General features: G+C 45.2%; 1 protein-coding gene across 5 annotated transcripts in view; it reads left to right on the top strand.

The window, feature by feature from the left end:
* The window catches only part of SHISA6 (shisa family member 6), a 336,730-nt gene extending 329,301 nt beyond the window's left edge, over nucleotides 1–7,429 (top strand). For all 5 annotated transcript variants that reach the window (XM_055258024.2, XM_055258023.2, XM_055258022.2 and 2 more), the window contains one exon: nucleotides 1,007–7,429. In XM_055258024.2, the coding sequence (XP_055113999.2) occupies nucleotides 1,007–1,557 (551 nt within the window). In that variant the 3' untranslated portion in view covers nucleotides 1,558–7,429. The remainder of the gene's footprint in view (nucleotides 1–1,006) is intronic.
* The last annotated feature ends 11,301 nt before the right edge of the window (nucleotides 7,430–18,730 follow it).

The raw sequence follows: 18,730 nt of genomic DNA, 5'->3' as shown, positions 1-18,730 counted from the left end.
AAATTTGGCTCAGGAGGAAGGATACCCATCAGCGACCCCGCTGCACCAACTGAAGAGCAGACAGAATTCCCACACTTTTGCAGAGATCTAGAAGGCCATGTGTAGGAGGGCTCATTTCTGAAATTTGGGGCAATGCGGGTTTATGTGTAACCTGCAAGTTCAAGTAGGTTTGTGTGTAGCATGCAAGTTCTGGGCAAATTCAAGGGTACAGAGAGCAGTGTGAGCTTAGGAGGGCCTGCTGGATAGAGAGGAATTGGAGCATCTAAATGAGGCGCACATGTAAGATTACCCCAACCAGCTTGTGTTATGGGCACAGGTGGAGTGTGTGTAGGCTGATTATGTGGCTGTGTGGGGACTGAAGGCCCATGTATTGGCTTTCTATGCATTGCCTGTTACTACAGAGAAGGTGTTACGATGTTCCTAAGTTACCAGTTAAACATTTTCGCAAGTGTTTCTTAGTCTGAGCATCTTACTTTATTCTAGCAGGAGGCTGGCTCTGGACCTCATCAGGAAGCTTCGAGAGCTGCTATTTGGATGTTTTAGTAAGACAGATAGTCATTCTGTTTCAGGACCATGGTGTGGTAGATATGGCCCAGGACCAGGGGGAGTTCAGGGACTTGGGCTTGCTATCACCTCTGCCCTGAACACACCGGGGATTCTGAGGAAGTCCCTTAACATATCCCTACTCAAGGTGGTCCATGTACCAGAGGCTTTTAGCATTGCCTGGGAGCTTGTTAGAGATGCAAACTCTTGGGCCCACCCCAGACCCACTGAATTAAAATCTGCATTTAACAAGCCCCCAGAGAATGGTTTGCACATTCAGTGGGAAAATACACCCTTCACCCGTCTGAACCTCCAGGTCCTAATCCATAACTAAAGGAGTTTGACTGTATTATCCCTTAAAGTTGACAGGTCTGTGATGGAGCAGGAGTGGGGCAGGGTTCTATCTGAGTCCTGGCTGCAGGGTTACCCCAGTGGCTTCTCTCACTCTGTCTCTCCCCTGCAGCCGACAAGGAGGCTGACGAGTATTACATGAGACGGCGGCACCTGCCCGACCTGGCTGCCCGCGGCACCCTCCCTCTCAATGTCATCCAGATGTCCCAACAGAAGCCGTTGCCACGGGAACGACCCTGCCGGCCCATCCGGGCCATGTCCCAGGACAGGGTCCTGTCCCCGGATCGGGGCCTGCCAGATGAGTTCAGCATGCCCTATGACCGCATCCTGTCCGACGAGCAGCTGCTCTCCACGGAGCGCCTGCACTCCCAGGACCCGCTGCTGTCCCCGGAGCGGACGGCCTTTCCCGAGCAGTCGCTGTCCAGGGCCATCTCGCACACGGACGTCTTTGTGTCCACACCCGTGCTGGACCGCTACCGCATGAGCAAGATGCACTCTCATCCCAGTGCCTCCAATAACTCGTACGCCACCCTGGGCCTGAGCCAGACGGCAGCCAAGCGCCACGCCTTTGCCTCACGCAGACACAACACAGTGGAGCAGCTGCACTACATCCCGGGCCACCACACCTGCTACACAGCCAGCAAGACCGAAGTGACCGTGTGACCGGCGGGGCAGGGCTGGGGCTGCTGGCCGTGGCAGAGCAGAGCAGGGGCCAGGAGGGGCCGGGAGCAGAGCTTCTAGCCTTGCCACTCTCCCCTCCCTCGTCCCCTCTGTAGGAAGTGGGGGTGGGCCACCTTTGCCCAAAAAGCCATACCCCCGGGGACACAGCCCTGATGACCTGGTTCAATACGCTTAGACCCAGGACCAAGAGTAATCGCTCTTGCTCCTCCAGAAGAATCAATGGGGAGTGAGGAGGGTGCCAGGCCCCATTCTTACCCCCGACCACCTTCGCCAACTCCCTTTCCATCCTGCGCCTCCTTCTCCCCGTCCAGGGGACTCAGCTGCAGGTTCTGTCAGCAAAGAGACCCTTGCTTGACCGTGGTCTGAAGCTGCCTGGGTTTGAAGGGGCCAGCGGGTCCAATCAGTGGGCTGACCGAATAGGCTACTCGGTCTCATTCATTTACCTAGAACCGCATCACAGAAATCTTCTAGTGCCTAAAAACTGCCTGCTCGCTCTCTCAGAGCCAGGGAGCTGCTGTGTCCATAAGCACAATAATGATTCTTTTCTTGCCTGCTGGAACTCTCTGGTCCCCACTGAGTGACCCTTCCTTTGCTGACCCCTGAGGGCCCAACCCTGGCCCTGTGCCCCTCCCCTCAACCCCAGGACCAGGAGGGGTTTCCTTCCTTCAGCTGCCTCCCCATTGGTGGGAACTCCGCCCCCTTCCAGCTGACTGCCCGCCCATAAGGACCCTGAGCCTGTCCTGTTAGCGGGCTGTGCTCCTCCCCTGGGCCTGTCCTGTTAGCGAGCTGTGCTCCTCCCCTGGGCCTGTCCTGTTAGCGGGCTGTGCTCCTCCCCTGGGCCTGTCCTGTTAGCGGGCTGTGCTCCTCCCCTGGGCCTGTCCTGTTAGTGGGCTGTGCTCCTCCCCTGGCCTTGAGGACTTCACCCTTGAGTTCTCTGGGGTTTTGGCTGTAGCCTTTGCAGAGGGGAGTAGCGATGGGGTGCTGGCCCTCCCAGACACCTGATCATCTCCACACTCCCTCCAGGCCTCTAGACCTGACCATGACTGCCACTCTGGCCGCCTTCTCCACCCCTGCTCTGCTCCCAGGAGGCACCTGCGGTGGCCCGAGAGCCAGGGTGGGGAGGGCCACTGTGATGCGCGGGGTCTCGGGCTCAACATTCGCATCCTGCAGGGCTCCACCTGTTCCCACATGCACCTCCAGCAGGACCCAGACAGAAGTTTCTAGAGAGCGGCTCTTCAGCCCCCAGACAAGGAGGATGAGAGGTGGTTGTCCTGCACCCTCTCTGCCCATCCTTCCTTCCCCATCTCTGTCTACCTGCTCAGTTCAGAGATCACTCCTACTGCCTGTCTCCCCTTCCCCCATATCCTCCCTGCAACTTTATTCTTCCTGGCTGTTCCTTCTTCAGATCCGTGCCTCCTCTGGATCAAAGGGACAAAGACCTATTAGCAAAAGCAAACGAAGGTCCTCCAGGCGACTGGCCTAGGGGCTAACTGGGCAGGTCCCCACAGTATGGTCCCTTTCTGCAGGCACTGGGGCACCTGGTAGACCATGGTCCTCAGCTCTGTTGAGGGACCACCACTGCCCGCCCACCTCAGCCTCTTCCCCGCCTCCAGCCTGGGGGTTGGCATGGTGTGATGGCCTCCTGGGGAGGTGACAGTGAATTCAGCAGCATCCACTCCCCCAAGACCAGAGAGCCTGGTGGGGAAAAGAAGGGGTTCCCTCATTCTCAGGGCCAGGGCACCCGCTGGGTTGGGGCTGGGGGAATCAACTCCAGGCTATTGCGTGAAGGTGTGATCTAAAAACAGTCAGATCCAACAGCAGTGCCCTTATAAATGGGGTTTTACCTGCCCTCAGTTCTGCACTCATGGCCCTTTAAAAAGGCGAGTGTAGAAGGAGAATTTATTGGTGCCAGCCCTGGAGACTTTTAATCTAACCAAGTCCACAAACCACAGAGAAAGCAATGGACTGTGTCCTTTCACTGATTTCAAGAGTTCCAAAGCTCTCATCTCCTTCTCCCCTCCCCAGGGTGTGCCTCCCAACAGGAACAGGAAACCATCACCCTGGATCTTAGGGGGATGGAGGCTGGGGGTTGTGAAAGCCACCCTCAGCCCCCACACTGGGGACACACTCCTGGAGTTGTGCGGCTGGAAGGCCAGGGACTACGCTCTCCACTTTCCTCCCAACAGACACATAAACCTTCTTAGGGCTGGTCCCCAGGGGTTTATGAGTTTGTTCCAGAAGATGAGGCTAAGAGGGTTGGAAAGGAAGAAGTGAGTCTGAATAGAGCAGGTGGCTCCCAGCTGGGCCCCTGAGCCCAGCACCTTTGAATCCTCTAATCTGTGGCCATCCCTGGGAAGGCAGGATGCTGGTGGTGAGGGGAAAGGACCTGAGTGGCTGAGAATGCCCTTCCCAGGTGTCTACATGCAGGTATACACCAAACCAGAAAGCTGATCCCATCTCCAGTGTCAAAGCTTCTCAGCACCAAGTTCTCCAGCCCCCAGGGTGACACTTTTCCCCAGGGGTCCTCCCCAAGCCCTGTCTCTGACAGGGTTTCTGTCTGTCTCAGGGGTTGTTGATGAGTTGATTCCAAGACATTTCTCATCCCAGCCTTACCACTGTCTGGCTGAAAGTATCTGATGTCAGTTGGGTTGGAAAATTCTACTGCAATGCTTACTTCTTTTTGAGGATTTCTTCTGCTTCACCTTTGGGTCTAGAAGCAAGGAGTGAAGGGAGGGAGAGAGGGAGGAAGGAAGGGAAGGAGGGAAGAAAAAAGAAAGAGATAGGTCTACAAACTTGCTCCAATTCAGTCCCACATTTCAAAATCCAGAAAACTGTGTCATAGCTGGGACACAGAGGTATCCCATTTATTCAGCTGTTCCATCCATCTTTATGGAACAAGCAAAGCCACATCACTAGGCAAGTTCACGTAGCAGATAAAAGAGGTTTCTGGGGCTGGAACCTAGATGCCATGATGAACCAGGCTGGTGGCCTCTACCATACATAGAATTACCATCTACCCTTACAGTAAAAGCCTCCCTCCCCCTCACAAAGGAAGCCTAAAGCCCAAGATTTCCCTCCCCTTGTTTTATTCATTCTTGCACATTATTGCTCTAACAGGAATGAACTGGAATCTGCACAGGTTCTCTCCTGCCCCGAAAGTTCTGCCTGGTCTCCTTGGCCTCTGGTGGCACTGAAGCTCTCATAATCCCTCCTGCACCTCCACCTTCCCTGTCTTGCTCCAGGCTCCTGGCTCCATGCCTTCCTGCGTCAAAAAGGCTTTGCCCAGAATTCCTTCACCTCCTAACAGGGCTTCTGCCCTCAGGGCTCCCCCAGTGTCTTGGGAGTGTCTTGGGCCATGCATTTGCCTCTTAGAAAGTTCCAACCTTGCCCCAAATTCAAATTTCTCCTCCCCTCTTTCCACTCTCCCTCCCAGAAACTCCTGATTTCCAGAAAACCTGATTTCAATGCCAGGTCACTCCTTCCTTCCTCTCATCTCCCTCTTCCTCCATCTACCTTTCCTCTATTCCTAATTTCTTTTCCCTGGTCTTGCTATAATCTCCAGCTCTAAAAATCAGAGCTCTCAGTGAAAACAATGGAAGAATAAGACATTCTTTGGGTCTTCTGTTTGCCTCACTGGTGTATCCTTCATCTCCTGCCCCTGCGAGTTGATACCCCAGTGCACGGAGCCAAGGGCTTTCCCCCTCTGAGCTCTGGGAGGGAAGGGAATGGAGCTCTCGGTTTGAGATGTCATGGCCTGTGATGGTCAGTTTGGTTCCTGCCACTAGCAAGTCCCCTGAAGCTCCCAACCCAGCCTGATGTTAGCCCAGAAGCTCCTGCTCTGGCCAAAGACTCCTATCCTTGAGGGCTCTCAGCCGCTGCTCCAACACACTTGCCCCCTTCCTGCTTGTGTATGTCACCTATCCTCCTTCGTCCACAAAGACTTGAGGGCCTCCTGAGTCTCCAAGCATGGAGCAATATCCACACCAACATCCCTGCCATCAAACTCAATCCATTTTCTTCAGAGACACCTTGTCTGTCACCAGCCTCCAACTTCATATTCCTTCCACAGGCAACTGTGCACTTGACCCAAGGTAAAATGAAAGGGCTGCCAATCACTCGGACTCCAGAAGGCGCCTGCCCTGAGAAAAGCTGGCATGTTACCTCCCACATACATTTCCTGTCATCCTCTCCGAATCTGGGAAATTTTGCTCTGGAGTATTTTCAAGAAAGCGCATTGTGTTTTAATGAAGTATTTTTCAGGGTTCAAATGTTATTTTTTATAAATGCAGCATTTTAATGGCAGATTCAATATGAAGGACATGTCTTCCTGGGCTCTATATTTGATTTTGGAAGGCAGCATACTCCCGGAGAAAAAAAAGCACAGGGCTGAGGCTCTGGAGACACAGCTTCCAGCCCTGGCTTTGTCTCCGAGGGGGAGTCATGTTCCCCACTCAGTGCCTCAGTTTCCCCATCTGTAAAATGAGGGGCTTTGACTAGATGAGCTCTGAAGTTTCATCCAGCTCTTACACTGTAGGGCTTTCATTCCCTGCCAGCACCTGCTCTCCCCGTTCCTCCCCACCTCCACTGAGCTGCACACATCCCACAACGCCTGCCCCACAGCAATGTCCTCAGATGTCCTGGACAGCCACCGCACTCCTCACTAGACCCTGGGGTGGGCCTGATGGGCTCGATCACCCAGGGATGCCCTCGTACCTGAAGTTTAAGGGCCTAACGATTCAATAGGTCACCAACTGTGTGCCATGGAAGCCCTCTTGTAGAGACATGCCTAAACCATCCTAAGTGACTGTGGAATTCTGGGGAATTCTGAGTTTGGAGTTTCCATTTGGATACGGTCCTTATAGCTGGAGGGAGGCAGTTCCAATTTCAGAGAGAGAGAGCTGGCTGGAGAGAAAGGTCTGGAAGTTTGCCCACAAGGGCATGAAGTTTGTACTTGAGGGCAGCTGGGAAATTCATTTCAAGCTGCAGAGGAACATGTGCACAGGCTGTTGTGTGGCAATGAATGTCATGATATCCCACTCTGAAATATGTCTCCTGAAGACCAAGTCTGGATACTGAGGCTCCATTCCAACTGGAGGAGGAGGTATCACTATCTGGGCTGCTAGGAAGGGGCATTCACCCCATCCTAGTACCTTTCTAGTCCTTTTCATGACACTACCGTCCTCCCGGTGAAGGCTTGTGAAGCAAGAATGGAGAGTCCAAGTTTGTTATCATCAAACTCATCTTGTAAATCAGCAAACACATGAACCTTCCATCAGTCAGAGAAATAATGTTGTGGCTGTGTGTTTCCTTAATGCTCTCCTTCCTGAGGGAGGAGAAGACCCTGCTTAACTTTGCTGCCCACCCTGCAGTGACCCCTGAATGCCACACCATGGGAGGACTCATTCATTGGCTTTGTAGTGGCAAATATTCCTCTAGTTCTATAACTCAACTAGACATTTTGTAGTAAAGAATTCTTGAAATTCTCTAATAAAAAGCAATTCTTACTGTAATATTTTTAGTTTGGGGACACAATTTCCTAAGGGGGGATTAATGAACATTTTTATGCATTAGCCCAATTTATGAATTCCATGTTTATTATATGGTAGTACTGATGAAAAGTACCTTTCTATCTGTATCTTTGCAGTTTCTTCGTTACTCACACGTAAGCTTCATGGTAAGCAGTGCTCTAGTAACTGCTTCTCTGTACAAATCTCATCGTTCTACTTACCTGTCAAAGCACATTCTACATGTACTGTAAACAGATACACTTTAGTAAGATTTAGTCTTAAGGATTTTTCCACTTTTGTCAGTAACAGATATTTATGGATTAAAAAATAAAGCCGTTTCAACATAACGTGTGTCTCTTTAAGTAGCCACATGCTGACTTCTACAGAGTCAAAACCAAAAGTAATTAAAAAGCAAGAAAGAATGTAGAAGGTCATTGGAGTTGGGGGCAGAAGCAAAGATTAACTGCAAATAGGAGCTAGAGAACTTTGAGGGTGAAAAAGAGTGTTTTAAAACTGGATTGTGCTGATGGTTGTACAACTGTATAAATTTACTAAAAATCACAAAAGTTTATACTTGCAATGGGTGACTGTTAACGATATACCAATTAAACCACAATAATGCTTTCTACAATGGGTACTATGAGGAATGTGGGAAGACAGGCCTAGGACAAGTGTCAATGGACAAGGTATACTAATTCAAAGTAGAATTACTAGGTTGGTGCAAAAGTAATTGAGGTTTTTGCCATTAAAAGTTGAAACGGCTTTATTTTATAATTAAAAGCTTTTGCCATTAAAAGTAAAGGCAGAAACTTCAATTACTTTTGCACCGACCTAATAGAAGTTCTGGCTCCTTATCTGTCCTCATTTAGCCCAGAACTGTTTAATATTCTTGGACATTAGGTCTTAGTCTGGTCTTTGAGTTAGTTCTTGTAGTTACCATGGGTAATTGGAGTACAGCTAGTTAAGTATCCAGGCCATTTAACCCAGAGAATCAAATTGCACCACGAGAATTTATTTAGATTTGAGTTTTGTTCAACACTGTCTTTTTCTGGACATGTTGTTAATGTTTTTAATATTATTTCTTTGGCACATGTTCACTTTTGCTGTTAAAGTCATCTGTTTTCTGTTTCTGAATTTTCACCAGAACCTCAATACCAGTGGGCTCAGGTTCAGCAAACAAAGTATTGCCAAACGGGAAAGTTGGCTAAACACCCAACTTCAGCACCTCCACAGTTCCTAGAATCCACAGTCAGTCACACTCTCTTACCAACTCCCCAACTCCCTTGTAAATAAAACCCTTCTCATTGAAGGCATTGGACTTATTTCCAAAAATCCTCTCATTTTCTCCTATCACTGGCATTCATTACCTAGGACAAAGTTACAAACCCATTAATTATTGTACATTATAACCCATAACCACACATACTCTGAAATGTATTTACTCATTACAACAATCACTATAGCAGTGCATCTAAGTTATAGTGTCTCTAACCTGTTATGACTCACAGCTAGTACACACACACACACACACACACACACATACACATACACATACGACAAGTACAGGAAAGCCTCATTAATCTATATCCATTAATGGAAAGAACCCTCATCCTCCCCCAAAAAAAACCCAAATTCTGAATTGGGGAATGTTTTTTAGCGAAGTGTAATTTAATTATAATGCTTAAACATACACATAATGACTAAATTAGACTAAAACATGTTCCCTAATAGAAACTCTGAGGAAATATTCCTTATTGAATATGTAAGAATAATATGTGACTAAAATAAAAACGGTCAAGAGGTATGGGTCAGAGAGCTCTCAATATGCTTTAATGGTGCTTCTGAAATATTTTAAAAGACTTTTCTCAAAAAAGCTAAATATCTCCCTTTAAATATTCTTAACTTTAACAATTTGTTCAACTTTTTCTCTTTGGTCCTCAAAGGTAAACCTCCAGTCAGACCCTGACCACAGCTGTCACTAATTCCGAATTCGTGAGATCTGAATAAATGAGGTTTTAATACACCATCATTAACAAGTCAAGGCCAACAAAACACTCATGTTGGAAGCTGAGATTCTAGGAGTTTTGGACAGCTTTCCACCTGCAGTGTCACTTTGAACACTAATTTTCTTCTTTCTCCTCTCTGGTTTAGCATGAGAATGAAGCTCAAAACCTCTAGGGAGTAGCAAGAAAGATTTCCTTCAAGGATCTAAAAAGACCTAGGACACTCACTATTTAGGCTACAAATGTTAGGAATGGAAAACCAAGAAAAGGTTTGGGAGCAGAGGCTGGAAAAGGGGTGCCTTGAAAGTACCAGAATAAGGGAATCAATGACTTTTATGTGCTGGATGTGTTGACCAATGTCATTTTTGGGCCTTGGTTTTCTCATTTGTAACCATCGGAGAATTTGATAAACTCAAGATCCTTCCAGTGTCTGATATTTTATCACTTAATTATCACAAAACAATACTCACATTGTATTTGGGCTTCTAGGTAGCTGAAAGGGCTTGTGAAGCACCCATCCTACTGTCTTCCTCAGCCCTGTCCATCTTAACTTTCCCATCCCTATCAAAACAGGATGCAGTTGAAGAGTACTGGACTGGAAGTGAGGAGACCTTGTTCCTTGTACTGGCTCTGCCAAAATTTTGTTGTGTGATCTAGAAAAACTTATTTCTCCTCTTCAAATCTCAATATTCTCATTTAAAACAAAATGAGTAGCCCAGACGAGGCAATCTTTAAAATGCGTCTCAGCTTCTTTAGTCTCCGCTTTGGTGACTTTGCCAAGACTTTACAAGGAATTGGTGAGCTTAGCTGGTGTGGATCATGGCAGAAGGGTAGAATGGATGTGGAGAAGGAGAAAACCCTTAGCTGAAGCCACCACTTATGAGGTAGTATCTTCCCAGTTGTCAGCATGGTCTACCCTTGTGTCAACAAATCGCTATAGAGGAAGCAAAAATATTGAATGAGAGGAAGAACAAGGTCCTCAGAAAACTGTCTCTTTTGTTTGACTTTTTTGTGATTCCCCAAAATCTACAAACTGCCTTTCAAAGAAATTTCAAATAATACATTTTCACACAAAGTTCCGAGCAGTTCATTATTTTACAGTGTTTTGCCATTAGAAATAGAGCTCATATGTGTGTTGCAGGACCAGCGCACTCTCCACAAAGAAGAGAGAATTTTTTTTGCCTCCAGCCTCTATCCAAGTTCTGGAGATGTGTGGCAAAGGCAGTATACTAAGGCTTTTGCCCTTATTCCCAAGTGTGTGTACCTTAATGCTTCCTTCCTGGAGCATTTAGAAGAGCTACTCTTACTGGTTCACCATGGCAATCATGGAGAAGATCTCCTCTGCTACATAAGGCAGGGGGTCCATACATTGTCTTTATTTTAGACTTAGAGAAAACTAAAAACTGTCATCTAATCCAGTGCTACTCAAAGTGCAGTCCCTAAAGCAGCAACATCAGCATTCCCTCAGAGCTCATTGCGATGCAGATTCCCAGTGCCCACCCCAGACTTTCTGAATCAGAATCTCTGGGGGTGGGGCCCTAGGAATTTGCATTTTAACAAGATCCTTAGGTGATTCTATGCACATTAATACTTGAGAAGCATACCATTTTGCCTGTTTTTTTCAGTTTTGAAATCTTATAACCCTATGACAAAAATAAAGACTCGGAACTCTGGGAATCAGAGTAGCCTTGGTCTATGTAGCCTGACGATTTTAGGCAACCAGCTTCAGTGACAAGATTAGAAAAAAAATGGGTGTACAGAGAATTAAGCATTTAGGAAATGAGGAGAAAGCTGAGGTAGGGTGTATAAACTCAAAAAGTTTAATAGAAGGCCGGGCGTGGGTGGCTCACACCTGTAATCCCAGCACTTTAGGAGGCTGAGGCAGGCGGACCACGAGGTCAAGAGATGGAGACCATCCTGGCCAACATCATGAAACCCCGTCTCTAATAAAAATACAAAAATTAGCCGGGTGTGGTGGCACACGCCTGTAGTCCCAGCTACTCGGGAGGCTGAGGCAGGAGAATCGCTTGATCCCAGGAGGCAGAGGTTGCAGTGAGCTGAGATCTCGCCACTGCATGCACTCCAGCCTGGGCAACAGAGTGAGACTCCATCTCAAAAAAAAAAAAAAAAGTTTAATAGAAGAGAAATTATGTGACTATTGGACAGCATCATAAAGATGAATCTTTAAGGATTCTCCAAACCAGTGTCAAAATTTAAAGTCAAGGGAGAACAAGGAAAGGATGGGAAAACACAAGATCCATTTCCTCAGGCACAGCAGGAGGACAGAGTGGGCAGGGCTGCTCCAGTGCAGCTTCTCGGGAAGGCAAGATGGCGGCCACTATGAGCGATGAGAAAGGGCTGCTCAGGGTGGTTTTTCTGGAGGGTCCCAATCTTCTTGGTAGTCTATGAGATGGAGTCATTGAATCAGGTAGGACAGGGTGGATTCTGCTATGGTGATAAATAACTCCCAAACTCCTCAAGACACCAAAGGATTATTTTTCACTCCCCCTCTGCTGTAGATCAGCGAGGGCCTCCGTGGTACTTCCCCATCCTTACTCAAAAGCCCAGAAATAGGGGAGCAGCCTCTATCAGCAATGTTACCTTCGTCCATGGCAGAGAAAAAAGAGAACTCTAGGGGGGGCCCCACAAGGACAATTAAATGGTAGCAGAGAGTGGCACATACCACTTCTACTCACATCTTCTTGTATGAATCTGGCCACATGGACCCACCCCACCAAAGGGGAACCAAGAAGTGTGATTCTACCTTATTGCAGGATAATGGAAAATACCCAGTGAGCAGCACCAATGACTACCATAGTCACCATGTTGAGTTTAGAGCAAAAGATTGGGAATTTATGTAGACAAAGGTCCCCTTCCCTATCACCATGATAAAACCATCAAAGTGTTCTTTTTTAAGGCAGATGAAACATTTCTGCAGCCAACTTATTATATATGAAGCCAGTGGTGTGCGAGCATGTCCACTGAGCAACCTCTTTATGATAAGACATCTATGAAGTGTTGAGAAAGTATCCCATAAACAGATCATCTATTCTTCAGTTCCAACCTCAGGGCTCCAGAGGGGACAGTGGATACGAAATGCTAACAGTAGATTCTGTGGAATAGCATCAAGATATTCTCCTACAACATGTAATGATTTTAAACTGTGGTGGTTTCCACCTACCCCCCTTTCCTTTTGCCATAGTCTTTTCCTCAGTACTCCAAACAACAGTCACCCTCCATCTACTCTGCCCTCAGGGAAAAGGTAGATAGACACCAGAGGAAGAAGTCTTTGTTCAACCTTGACTTTCAAAATAGACTTTTTTTCAAGCCCACAGGGCAAAAATTGTCATGTAATTGCAAGAGCCTTATAGTAGAAAGAGAAAGTGTTTTCTCTGACAATGAAAGCTGACCTTTTAGTATCAATGAGCCAAGCTTGGAAAGCTTGAGTTTTTATAATAAGCCACAGAGTAGACAGCATATGGGATGTGGTGGAAGAGCATGTCCTGCTATACAAGGCAAAGAGAAATATCCTCCTGCACTGGGGAAAAACCTCAAGTACAATCAAAGAAGGCAGAAAGAAAGCAAGATATGTGAATCCCTGAGATGTCCTGATCACCCACTATGGGGTGGGCTGGTAGGGAAAGAGGGAGCGGGGAAAGTAGACAACTGAATCCTCCAGACAGATTGGAGAATCTGAGGGTAGGACACATTTCTGCCTGGCTTCCTGCCTAGATCTTAGGGAGGTAAATTCCTAATGAATGTTCCATGCCATCATGACAGTGATGGAAGCATGGAAACAGCAGTGAGACAGGACTACTATCTGTCAGGACAGAGAGACGGTCCTTCACTCAACCCCAGACTTCCAGAGCTCCTAAGTGATACCCAGAAGACAAGTACCCTGGCTAGGAATTTAAAGGCTATCTCAAAGACTGCATATCTCAGAGCTCACAACAGCAGAAGACCACCATTACAGAGAAATGAAGTTAAGCACAAATTTACACATTTGAGTTACAGCCATAAAGTGTCAAACAGGCACATCAATATCCTAAGACCCAAAGTCTTTCAAAAGCGGTTCTCAAACCTTTTTGTCTCAGGACGTCTTTACACCCTTAAAAGTTATTGAGGGCCACAAAGAGCTTCAGCTTGTGTGGGACTTAACAAAATACAATTATCATACTCAAAATTAAAATAGAGAATTTAAAATGTATGTATTAATTTATTTTACATTAAGAACAATAAATCTATGATGTGCTAACATAAATAACATATCATTATGGGAAATAACTACATTTTCCAAAAAAAAAAGAATTAGTAAAAAGAGTGGAATTGTTTTACATTTTTTGCAAAGTTCTTTAATGTTGTGCTTACTAGAAGATAACCAGATTCTGATGTCTGCTTCTGCAGTTACTCTCTTGCAGTATAACATCTCATGCAGCCCCCAAAGGCAGCCTGGTGAACACAGGAGGAGGAAGGGAAGCTCCAAAAGAGGAAAGAGAGAGAAGCCCATTTTTCCCCCTGCCAGTGGTCAGCCCAAAGTAAAGCTGGGCTGGAAGAAGCTTTAGTTTTACAGTAATTTGGAAGCTGTTAATATTACAATGGTCTGGGACTACTAATCATTAGGCTGGGAAATTACAAAATGGCTTTCTATTTTCTAACAATAACCTGAAAAGTAGGGAATGGGAAAAAGGAATGAAATTTCTTACTGGTGACACACTTGGGTTTACTTGCTTGGCATAATGGTTATATAAGCAAACACACCTGGCAAAGGACCTGTGCAAAATACCCCTGACTGAGGAAGAAGGAACGTTGTACTAAAGACTTGAAGGAGGGGCATACAATTACAGGATTAAGGAACTGTATGAGATCCTTGATAGACTACAAGAAGAGAAGATAAGTCTTTCATGAACAAGGAACAATCTTCATGAGGGAACAAGACAGGATAGAAAGGAGACGAGATTCATGGACATCTGGGTCTTTGCCTTCCATCAATCATCCTGGCCACCATCCTATGTCTCCCACACCTCTTGATAATAGACTCCAACCCTACTTCGTCACCAGTGTAGGCACATGGCTCAAGCCAGACCAACTGCAGTCTTTTTCTTTAATTTCAGACAGAAACGTAAAGAGAGAAAATTTCTTCCTTTTCAGGGACTGGACCTTAATGATACAAATCTAGGGCTACCGTAGCCTTGTCCTACACTATATGGGGAAAGAATGAAGGTGATGAAAGAGGAATAATGAAAGCTAACATTCACTCAATGCTAACTGTGCACTTGGCACTATCAAAGCACTTTGCAGGCATTAACCCATTGAATCCTCACACCATCTCTTATGAGGTTAGAATTACTGTGTGTCCCATTGCTAAGGAATTTGCCCACATCCTAAGGAAAAGGAGAAGCCATTGATGGGCTATGGGATGTATGGGAGGAAGATTAAGGTCACCCTTCAGAAGATGACTCCTGTAGAGCTCTCCTGTAGAACATGGATTTGATGAAGTTCATGTTGAAGGACAGGTAGACCAGTGAGGAGCAGTGTGGTATTATGCTGAGAGATGCACCAAATCAGAGCTTTGGGTGTGGCCTTCAAATTTCAGTTGCAGAGAGCAACATAGTGGTCATTTAAGGATTCTGAGTCATTTTCTGGTTATTTTAAAATTATACTGACCAGGAGCAGTGGCTCACACCTGTAATCCCAGCACTTTGGGAAGCTGAGGTGGGCAGATCACCTGAGGTCAGAAGTTCAAGACCAGCCTGGCCAACACGGTGAAACCCTGTCTCTACCAAAAATACAAAAATTAGCCAGAGGTGGTGGCGCACTCCTGTAATCCCAGCTACTCGGGAGGCTGAGGCAGGAGAATTGCTTCAACCTGGGAGTTGGAGGTTGCAGTGAGCTGAGATTGCGCCACTGCACTCCAGCCTGGGCAAGGGAGCAAGACTCCATCTAAAAAAAAAAAAATATACTGAATGATCTGAATTATTGATTTTTAAAAATGTACACTAATATACTACTTAGCAGTAGCTTGCATTTATCACAAATCCTCTTTCCATTTATCTTCTATCTAGGACTGTGATTATTCTGATGTATAATATGCTTAAAAGTCAGGATTGTGTGTGTGTAAAATGTGTAGGTAAAAGAATAAGTAAATATATCAATAAGTAAATTATGTTAGCACTAGGTGGTGGGACTCTATCTGATTTATAGTGATTTATTTATATTTCTTTTTATTTTCTATCATTTCTAAGCATATATTATGCCTATGTGCAGAAAATAATCAGTATTTGTCATGTTACCAATATCATAGGATCATTATATATAAATCTATAATAAATGCATATATGTATAAAATGTGTGTACATAGATCATCCCTGACTTATGGTGGTTTGGTTTACGACTTTTTGACTTTACAATGGTATGAAAATAATATATGTTCAGTAGAAACTGTACTTTGAATTTTGACTTTTTCCTGGGCTAGCCTTATGTGGTACAATACTGTCTCACGACACTGGGCAGCGGCCAGGAGCCACAACTCCCAGTGAGCCCCACCATCACGAGGGCAAACAACCAATTCAAGGGCAAGCAACCAATTCTGTTCTCTACAGTGTATTGTTGTCAATAAATCACATAAGACATTCAACACTTCATTAGAAAATATGGCTTTGTGATAGGTAAGTTTGCCCAACTGTAAGCTAATATAAGTGTTCTGAGCACGTTTAAGATAGGCTGGGCTAAGCTATGATGCTCAGACGGTTAGGTGTATTCAATGCATTTTTGACTTACAATATTTTCAACATATAATGAGTTTATCAGGATGAATACCCATCAAAAGTTGAGGAGCATCTGTGCATGGGTGCATGCATTCGTGTATGTGTGTATGTGTAACAAAATGACTAGAAGAACTACTCGAAATTACTAATGGTGTTAGTGAATCTTGGTAATTTTTAAATTTCTTTTTACTTTAATGTATTTCTCAGTTTTCCATAATAAGCATGCATTACTTTTTTAATGGAAAAAACAACATTCATTCTTTTAATATTGAAAAGAAGTGAGGTTGGAGGGCTCACTTTAAACAAAGATGCCACACCTCCCTGAAAATGGAGCAGCAAATGTTTTGGCCATTCTCCAGCAGGGCCTTCTATATAAAGCCACAATACTCATATGATGGTTGGCTTAAATTAGGAAAACTCAGTGGAACTGTGAGCAACTCTACTGAGCATCCACCTTAAGGTGGATCTTTGCCCCCTTTTTCTTTGTTTCCCAGGGCAGGGCTTTTATCACTGGATAATTAGCTCTGCCTTTTTTATAAAGTACTTCTAGCTGTGACTGGGGAACTGGTGGATTAGGGGTTGCAACAGGGCCAGGTGGGCTGGGTGAATGTCATGCCCTCTCTAGTCTGTCCACACCCCATCACTCCCTACTGGATTCCTTATAAGTCAATTACTACTGCCTTTAAAAAGAATTCCTGGCCAGGTGCGGTGGCTCACACCTGTAATCCCAACACTTTGGGAGGCCGAGGCAGGTGGATCACCTGAGGTTGGGAATTCGAGACCAGCCTGACCAACATGGTGAACCCCCGTTTCTATGAAAAATACAAAATTACCCAGGCATGGTGGTGCATGCCTGTAATCCCAGCTACTTGGGAGGCTAAGGCAGGAGAATCACTTGAACCCAGGAGGCGGAGGTTGCATTGAGCCGAGATCACACCATTATACTCCAGCCTGGGCAACAAGAGCGAAACTCCATCTCAAAAAAAAAAAAAAAGAATTTCTATGCTATCTCTGATCTTAGCCTAATATTATATTTGTTAGAGCCTTTAGGAGGTGGTGAGTACTACATCAAATTAGAGAACAAGTCCCATCTAAAAAGAGTTGTATTTATCAGCTGCAGCCAATCATTATAACACAGAAATGCCAGCCCAAGATAGCCCCTATTTCATATTTTTAAAGGATTAAAAGACACTGATTTTTAAATGATGTTAATACATTTGAAAAAAAAAACAAAAACAAAAAAAAAACACTTTCTGGGCCAACGAGTTCTGGCTAAATACAATAGCTTTGTGAGCCATGATTTGACTAGTCAACTAAAAAATTACATGACCTCCAAGTCAAATAGTCAGTACTAGGATTCCTTGTTTTCCCATATCTGTAGCAGCTCTTAACCACTGATACTGAATACTATGCATCGCACCTATAATTCTGAAAAATAGGTCTGGCACCCATAAATGAGTAATACCTTGACCCAAAAGAATGGCCAGGGCATTTCAAGAACCCACAAGATCATGGACCAGAATTGTTAGACATAAACATCTCCTTTGGATATTGAAAGTTGTGGATGCAATCACACTTCCTGGTAGGTCATGAGATTTAGGTTTTTACAGTAGAAAGTATTGGCTACATAAAGGGTCATTATACAATACTGGGCAGAGCATAATCTATACGAGCCTTTGACAGAGCTTTGAGCTGGCCCTGAGACATTTTGCTTACTTCCAGGATGCCCTTTTAACAGACCAGTAAAGCTTTGGAAGATTCTGAGCCAGACCAGTCTTTGTTTTCACTGTGTAGCTGTGAGACTCCTGGGAAGCTATGTCACCCAGAAAAAGTCATTGTAGCAGTAAATTGAAATCATGTCAAAATATAGCAGAAAGAGAAAGATGAAATACCAAATCCCAAACATCTAAATCTCTCCTCAAACTGCCACCTCTAACTGCAAAATCTTAGAGGGAAATATATGCAACCAGAAGAGAACAAAGTAAAGAAGCATTTATGATTATCTAGGGCAATGTAGAATTTTAGTGAACTAAATTTAATCAGAACACTCAGGCCTTAATAGATCTAGGCAACTCCATTTCAAGGCATGTTCCAGGTGAGCTTATGCTAACCATGGGGGAGAAAGATCTCAAAGGAAGAAAAGCCAAATAGGAAAAAAAAAAAAAAAAGGCAAAAAGGCCTGCCTTTCTTCTAGAAAAGAGTACCTCTAGCCCAGTCTCATTTATCCAATTCTAGCCAGCAAGCATGTTCAACAAGTATTTGTGTTGGGGCAGTGGGATTGGAGGGAAGATGGGAGAATGCAGTGTGGAGAACCAAAGTGAAATTGTCAGAGGTGTTTGAACCAGAGCAACTCCATCTTGAGTAGGGGCTGGGTAAAATGAGGCTGAAACCTTCTGGGCTGCATTCCCAGGAGGTTAAGGCATTCTAAGTCACAGGATGAGACAGGAGGTCAACACAAGATACAGGTCATAAACACCTTGCTGACAAAACAGGTTGCAGTAAAGAAGCCAGCCAAAACCCATTCAAATCAAGATGGCAACCAGAGTGACCTCTGGTCGTCCTCACTGCTACACTCCCACCAATGCTGCAGCAGTTTACAAATACCATGACAATGTCAGGAAGTTACCCTATATGGTCTAAAAAGGGGAGGCATGAATAATCCACCCCTTGTTTAGCATATAATGAAAAAATAACAATAAAAATGGACAACCAGCAGCCCTTGGGGCTGCTCTGCCAATGGGGTAGCCATTCTTTTAGTCCTTTACTTTCTTAATAAACTTTTTTTCATTTTATTCTATGGACTGCCTTGAATTTTTTCTTGCACAAAATCCAAGAAACCCTCTCTTGGGATCTGGATCGGGACCCCTTTCCAATAACAAAA

This window comes from Symphalangus syndactylus, chromosome 20 (genome assembly GCF_028878055.3).
Source record: "Symphalangus syndactylus isolate Jambi chromosome 20, NHGRI_mSymSyn1-v2.1_pri, whole genome shotgun sequence".
Lineage (NCBI taxonomy): Eukaryota > Metazoa > Chordata > Mammalia > Primates > Hylobatidae > Symphalangus > Symphalangus syndactylus.
This window is presented reverse-complemented; position numbering and strand designations above follow the sequence as displayed.